The 8,180-nt window shown below is 39.7% G+C and overlaps 1 protein-coding gene across 1 annotated transcript in view; it reads right to left on the reverse strand.

Annotated features, from left to right (window-relative positions):
* Positions 1 to 3,528: 3,528 nt before the first annotated feature.
* Positions 3,529 to 8,180, reverse strand: part of LOC117957223 (involucrin-like) — a 13,554-nt gene continuing 8,902 nt past the window's right edge. Inside the window, exons 3-6 of the mRNA XM_034892820.1 lie at positions 6,885 to 7,136; positions 5,016 to 5,144; positions 4,560 to 4,682; positions 3,529 to 3,644 (exon numbers count right to left, since the gene is read on the reverse strand). Of these exons, the coding sequence (XP_034748711.1) occupies positions 3,529 to 3,644; positions 4,560 to 4,682; positions 5,016 to 5,144; positions 6,885 to 7,136 (620 nt within the window). The remainder of the gene's footprint in view (positions 3,645 to 4,559; positions 4,683 to 5,015; positions 5,145 to 6,884; positions 7,137 to 8,180) is intronic.

The raw sequence follows: 8,180 nt of genomic DNA on the forward strand, positions 1-8,180 counted from the left end.
GGTAAGGACTCACCCCCTACCCGAAGAAAGCACTCCATCGGTTTCCTGCTGAGAACCATGGCCTCAGATTTTGAGGTGATTTAACAGGAGCTAGCTACAGGAAATCATTCCTACCACAGGCAATAAAACTCTTCAACACGTCACCCCTGGGTGCTAGATGAGACTTTGAGACACCACAATATTGCAATAAGGGCAACCGACCCGATTGGTTCATTTACATTTTAGCATACTTAAACAGTTGCACATTTTGTTTCTCCATCTTGTATATATTTAAATATTTGTTCTTATATTTTGTTATTATTATTATTATTTCATGTATATTGTATGTATGTATATTTTGTGAGCTGCTGTAACACTGTAATTTTCCCATTTTTTGGGATCAATAAATATCTATCTATCTATCGATCTATCTATCTATCTAGCTGCAGCTAACGGCTAACAGCAAACAGCTAACGGCTAACAGCTAGCAGCTAACAGCTAACGGTAGCCTTGCAGCGATAACCGCGTTTCCGGTCAGAGGAAGAAACCAACCTGCTCCACGTGGCTTTGTTCAAGGTGTTTTTAAAACCACATCCGGCCGTCTGGGTCGTCTCTTTCTGTAGAAACGTCGGAATCTTCTTTTTCTTCGTCTTCTTTGTGTTTTGGAGAGGATTAAAACATCCCCGTCTGTACAAGAGACTTCCGCCTGTCGCCCTTCAAAATAAAACCTCCTGAAAAACTGATGAAACAGAATAGAATCTTTATCATTGAGTCCATTTACATGTAAACCAATATTCTACTATTATTATTATTATTATTATTATCATTATTATTATTACTATTAGTAGTAGTAGTAGTAGTAGTAGTAATAGAAGTAGTAATATTATAATTTTGTTACAGGTCACTTAAACAGCCGATTAAATAATAATAATAATATAATAATTAAGTTGTATCCTTTACTAGTCCTGCAAGGGTAAATTACAGTTTACACTCTGTTGTTATAACACATTACACACACACTCCTATACATGCACTAATGGAGCAATGTCAGAGTGTGTGTGTGTGTGTGTGTGTGTGTGTGGGGGGGGGGGGGGGGGGGGGGGGGGGGGGGGGGGGGGGGGGGGGGGGGGGGGGGGGGGGGGGCACACACATTCAGAATCTGAATCTCAATCTGGGTTTTTACCAGCTTACTTTATATTTAAAAAGCCAGGTAAGAGTCGCCGGGTTAGTTCAGTTGGTAGAGCGGCCTAGGGTTCAACTCCGACCTGTGGCCCTCTGCTGCCTTCATTTGTCATGTGGAAAATAAATGCCTAAAAATAATCTTCCAACCCTCATGTTTCCTTCATGTTGCCCTCATGTTTTAATGTTTTGATTTTAGTCTAAATAATTCCTAATTTCTGCTTTTCTAACTCAAACATTAGGTATAATTTCCTCTAAATTAGTTTTTTTCACCATAAATTCCAAAAGAACTATCAAACTAACGTTAATAAGTTAGTGTTACGTTGTGTTGAAAACTTCAAAAAAGTGACAAAGACCTAAAAACATCGATAAAAGCGCCAACAAAAGTGTTGATTTTCAATTTTGACTGGAAGACAACACGAGGGTTAAAAAAAAATAGCCAGAAACCAAACAACCATACAATAAAATATAACTTTCCTTTTTATTGTGAAAAATGCATGTGACCCGTTTCAACTCCACCCCAGAATCTGAATTGTTAAAATCCCTTTTCATATAGTAGCTACCTGTGTGTTTACGTAATCATTATAGTAGTTATAATAACAACCATTAGGATATTATGTTCATTGTACATATCTGTAAAAATTCTATTTATAGTAATATCCACCTGTATATTATATTTAGTACATATCCAGCTGTAAATCTTGCTCACAATACTTGTTTTCTACATTTTATATTCAGAGGACAAATCTATCTGTAAATTCTGTTTATAATAGTATTCATTTCTCTTTATGAAAGACCTGGGAGATAAATAACATCCCAGAGTCCGGTCTAGACCTGTCCTTTATGGAAAGACCTGGAAGATAAGAAGAGAAGAGAGGTCACACACAGATACATTTGTCAAAAAGTATTTGACTTTATTTAACTAAATACACTAATTAAACAAATGGAAAGAGTTACCATTTTCTAGTCTTAAATTTATTGAAAAACATTTTGGTACAGGATACAAAATCCTCTATTCCAGACTCTAGCAAGCGCATCTATATACACACACACACACACACACAGTACATAAATACATCCATATATACTGTATATACATACATATTATATATACACATATACACACATGACATACACATTTTAACATGTTTTAATAAAACATACATTTTGTGTTTAAAATTTCACAATTCATAAATAAGTTAGATTAATAAAAAGTTTTATAATTACACATTACATCTGTTGAGAGAAAAATGCATCCGACCTATTCTAAAATGAATGAATTGAAGGAGAACGCACACCTTTTTCTGGAAGCTGGTTCCAGGATTTTACCGCAGTGTGTAAACGTTTCAGACAGCCATATTCTACGGTAAAGTTTTAAAGAACTCGTGTCTCATACCTGTTGCTCCAAAACTGAAAGATGGGCTCATATATTCCCTGTATACCTGAATCACCTGTGTATCTATTAAATATGAAAGAAAAGGAATGTAAAAAACTGAAACATGCTGATGTTATGCAGATGTCCCTGACAGGGCAACCAATAGACCGCTGGCATCTTGGGAAGGACTCGTCTTATTCTGACCATAAAGACTCAGACTCATCGCTACAAAATTTCCTTTGGGATGAATAAAGTATCTATCTATCTATCTAAAAAGACTTTAGTGCTGTTTTTGGATGTTAATGTGAAAGATTTGCCAAACTATTCAACATGTAACATTTCACAGATAAAATATTTTACTTGTATTGAATTTAGTATTCAGTAACAAGAGCTAACTTAAAGTTAAGGGACGGTATTAAGCTAATGCTTGCCAGGAAAGTATTTTATGAAGTAATTATACATATATAGATATATACAGTATATCTCGCAGTAAAATGCTGAAACTCCTTCCTGTTGAGTCGTTTCATTTGTAGTTGGATCCTTAAAGTAATTATGTAGAACAAACCAGTGCAGTGACAATATATCAACTTGAGTATGTATGAATCAAGTTGTTGTGCGTTCAGAGTTGTTCTTGAGATATAATATGCCTACCAGTATCAGAAAAGGCCTAAAATGGTTCGGTTCAGCAAGTATGCAAATCTTTGAACCAATCTGATACCACGTAACTTAGCCAGAAAGAAATCAACTTCAAAGAACAGAACAAAGAAATCAAGGCCATCGCTGCGTTGACGCAGTCCAACCTTCCTTCCCAAATCACAAAGAACACAATGCTATTTGGGTCCATTTTAAATGTTAACACATCTCAACCGGCCAAAAATGTAGGACTTCCGGCAGAATTTCTGACGGCAACAGGGAAATCCTGGGTAGTGGAAGGTCATGGATATAGACTAGTTACCGGATAACCGCTGAATTTACTGAGTTGACAAATTACAGGGTTAGAGAGAAAGAGTTCCAACCTGGCTGATATTCTCTGGCTGCTCCTCGTCCACACTGGAGCTCCACTCCTGCTGATTTCTAATGTCACTTACAGAGGAAGTAGACGGTTCCTCTCCTGTGTGTTGTTTCATGTGTCTTTTTAAATGTTCCCTCTGTTTGAAAGCTTTCTTACAGACTGAGCAGCTGAAAGGTCTTTCTCCTGTGTGGACTCTCATATGTCTCTTCAAACTCGTCTTGCAATCTAACCTTTTCCTACACTCAGAACAGCTGAATGGTTTCTCTCCTGTGTGAGTTCTCATGTGTTTTTTTAAATGTGCCCTCAGTGTAAAATATCTATTGCAGACCGAGCAACTGAAAGGTTTCTTTCCTGTATGAGTTATCATGTGTGTCTTCAGGCTTGAGCTTTGACTAAATCTTCTCCCACACTCAGAGCATCTAAATGGTTTTTCACCTGTGTGGATTCTCATGTGTTTCTGTAAACAGCCACTAAGTGTAAAAGACTTCCTACACACTAAGCAATTGAAAGGTTTTTCTCCCGTATGGACTGCCATATGTCTCTGTAAAGTTCCACTCTGACTAAAAGTTGTATTACAAATAGAGCAGCCGAAAGGTTTTTCTAATGTGTGAGTTCTTATATGTCTATTTAGATTTCTCCTGTCGTTAAATCTCCTCCCACACTCAGAGCAGCTGAATGGTTGCTTACATCTTGAATCATGTTTCAGAGACTTTAAAGCTGACTGAGGTTCTCTGGTCTCCTTCCAATCAGCACTGTCATCAGTCCCAGGTTCAGAAGAGTCTTCAGGCTGGTCTTCAGTCTCTGGTTGAAAAAGTGGATGTGAGTTCCTGGCTGGTTCTGGTCCTCCACAGTCCTCTTCATCAGCTTGTGTTTCCATGTGTTGAGTTTGTCTCAGATGAAGCTGTGAGGACTGAGCTTCCTCTTCATCATCTTCCCTCTTCACAGGGACAGGAGTGAATGGTAACTTGGTGATATCCTCCTCCTCCAGCCCTTGAAGCTTTTCTCCCTCCTGACTGCTCCAGAATTCCTCCTGTTCCTTTTTAATGTGTGGGGAGGACTCTTGCTGGTCCACGCTGGAGCTACACTCCTGCTGCTCAGAGGGAACCTCTTCTTTAACCACCGACAGCTGTTGAACATCTACAGGAAACACACAGGGACATTACAGAGGAATGTTGTTTATTCATTTACGAAATACACTCACCGGCCACTTTATTAGGTACACCTGTCCAACTGCTCGTTAACACTTAATATCTAAGCAACATGGGCAAAAACAGAGAAACAGAGAGCAACATGGGCAAAAATAAGTGGTAAAATTGAACTTATGTAATATAAACTTTTACTCTTTACCTCCTTGATTGCGTGAGGACTGAGCTTCCTCTTCATCATCTTCACTCTTCACAGGGACAGGAGTGAATGGGAACTTGGTGATATCAGCCTCCTCCAGCCCTTGAAGCTGCTCTCCCTCCTGACTGCTCGATAATTCCTCCGGTTCCTCTTTAATGTGTGGGGGGGACCCCGGCTCCTGCTGGTCCACGCTGGAGAAACACTCCAGCTGCTCAGGGTGAACCCAATCTTTAACCACCAACAGCGGTTGAACATCTGCAGGAAACACACAGGGACATTACAGAGAAATGTTGGTCATTCAATTAGGAAATATGTAGTGAATTATGAAATGTGGGATCTCGTCACACCTTTCCACTGTCATAGGAAGACAAATCAATACTAGCGCTGGGATAAAAAGATCAATTCTCCAACCAAATTATGTCTTTGAGTGATCTGATAATAAATAATAAAATCCAGATATTTTTCTTTTAATATGAGCCTTTTTACCATGGGTATATAAGTAAAACGTCAGCCTCCCGACTAATCAGTTTCACTGAGTTTAAATCAGTCGAGCAGTCAGGGCTGAAAGATCTGTGGTGGTTGTTAAATGTTTGCAGGGTGGAAATTATTATGTGTGTGTGTAAACTTTGGCAGGGTAACTGCCTTCCTTTCCAACCTGGACCTTATTTTGTCCATGTTTTTGTGTCTAAGTCACTAATGAGAACAACAATCTTTGCAGTGTGGAACTAATCACGTGTGTAAACTTTGGCAGGTATTAAAGAATACCTACCAATTTTTTCAAGGTATAGAGGGGCACTGCATGGCAAACAATCTATACTGGACCAATGTCAAAGATTGATGTTCCCATCAGTCACTTAGATACAAAAACATAGAAAAATAAGCTCCAGGTTGAAAAAAAAACAGTAATTACCTTTTAACCCACTTAGCCTGAAAGACGTATTGCTTAAGTGAACTCTTCTTTTTATGTTGCACATCTCAAATTTCTTCATCTTTAGTTTTGATTAGTTAGTTTAATTTTGCCTTACATTTGCACTATTTAGATTGTAGATTGTATTACTGGATTGTATATATCAGTTATCTTTCTTTATCTTATTTGTACGTATGTCTTATCTTTAATGATACTTGTTGTATGTGTCCTTATTGCATCGTGGGTTGGAGCAAAAATATTTCAATAGCTCTGTATGCCTGGCACATATTGCAGAATAGGCAATTAAGTTGACTTGACCTCGCCCGACCAGGCCCCTCTCTTTACCCTGTCTCTCTTAGTTATGCTGTAATAGTTTAAGACAGCTGGGGACTTCCTTTGATACACTGAGCTCCTCTCTCCTCTATCTTTCTATCTTTTCATGTATGTGCATCCATGTCCCAGAAATGCTAGTTACTAACCTAGCTCTGGGGAGTCATTCCCCGGAGTCCTTATGTTCTTTTTTCCCCAGCATGTTCCCTTGGATCAGAGAGGCTCCAAAATCATGGTAGCAGCTGTCACCTTGGTCCCGCTCCATGTTCCTGGGGCCTGGGTCTGTCCGAGGTTTCTGCAGAAAAACCTCCTCCTAAATTCTGGAGTGTGGTCTAGACCTACTCTATCTGTATAGTGTCTTGAGATAACTTTTGTTATGAATTGATACTATAAATACAATTTAATTGACTTGACCTCAGATCTACCCTGTCAGTGATCGCTGGGAAGCTACCTGTGAGGAGAAAGCATAAACGGTGACACCGACTTGACCATTAGGTGTCCTTACACACACTAAAAGTCTGGATTTGTGGACTGCTGCTTGTTGTTGTTGGAGTGTCCTTTTTGTGTTTCCTTTCTAATTAATTTTTTGCATTTTAATATTCTTTTATGCAGCCCTTTGGTCAGCTGTAGCTGTGTTTTAATTTGATCTAGAAATAACATTAACTTACCTAACTCTTGAAATGTTTTCTACAGAGAGCAACATGGGCAAAAATAAGTGGTAAAATGGAACTTATGTAATAAAAACCTTTAGTCTTTACCTCCTTGATTGCATGAGGACTGAGCTTTGTCTTCATCATCTTCCCTCTTCACAGGGACAGGAGTGAATGGGAACTTGGTGATATCAGCCTCCTCCAGCCCTTGAAGCTGCTCTCCCTCCTGACTGCTCCACAGATCCTCCGGTTCCTCTTTAATGTGTGGGGGGGTCTCTGGCTCCTGCTGGTCCACACGGGAGCTACACTCCTGCTGCTCAGGGGGAACCTCTTCTTTAACCACCAACAGCTGCTGAACATCTGCAAGAATCACACAGGGACGTGACGAGAAATATTGTACATTAATTTAGGGAAGATGTAATGAATTATGAAATGTGGGATCTCGTCACAACTTTCCATTGACATAGCAAGACAAATCAATACTAGGGCTTGGATAAAATGATAAATTCTCTACTTAACTATACATTTGAGTGATCTGATATTGATTAAAAAAATCCAGACATTGAGTTTTTAATATCAGTCATTTTACCATATATAGGTAAAAAGTCAGCTTCCCCCACTATTCAGTTTTACTTAGGCAGTATTATTAGGAAACACTGCATAAACTTTCATTGTTATGCAGATGATACTCAGTTATATCTATCAATCAAGCCGGATGAAACTAATCAGTTAGCTCAACTTCAAACGTGCCTTCAGGATATTAAAACCTGGATGACCTGTAATTTTCTAATGTTAAACTCAGATAAAACTGAAGTTATTGCTCTCGGACCCAAGCACCTCCGTGACGCAATATCCAAAGATATAGTTACTCTGGATGGCATCACCCTGACCTCCAGCACCACCCTGTTCTCCAGCGCCACCCTGGCCTCCAGCACCACCCTGGCCTCCAGCATCACCCTGGCCTCCTGCACCACCCTGGCCTCCTGCACCACCCTGGCCTCCAGCACCATCCTGACCTCCAGCATCACCCTGGCCTCCTGCACCACCCTGGCCTCCTGCACCACCCTGGCCTCCAGCACCACCCTGGCCTCCAGCACCACTGTGAGGAATCTTGGAGTTATCTTTGACCAAGACGTGTCCTTTAATTCCCACTTAAAGCAAATTTCAAGGATCGCCTTTTTTCACTTACGTAATATTGCGAAAATCAGGAATATCCTGTCTAAAAATGATGCAGAAAAACTAGTCCATGCATTTGTTACTTCCAGGTTTGATTACTGCAATTCTTTGTTATCAGGCTGCCCGGAAAAGTCCATAAGGACTCTTCAACTGATCCAGAATGCTGCAGCACGTGTTCTGACGGGAACCAGGAAAAGAGATCACGTTTCTCCTGTTTTAGCTTCTCTG

This window comes from Etheostoma cragini, chromosome 14 (assembly GCF_013103735.1).
Source record: "Etheostoma cragini isolate CJK2018 chromosome 14, CSU_Ecrag_1.0, whole genome shotgun sequence".
NCBI lineage: Eukaryota > Metazoa > Chordata > Actinopteri > Perciformes > Percidae > Etheostoma > Etheostoma cragini.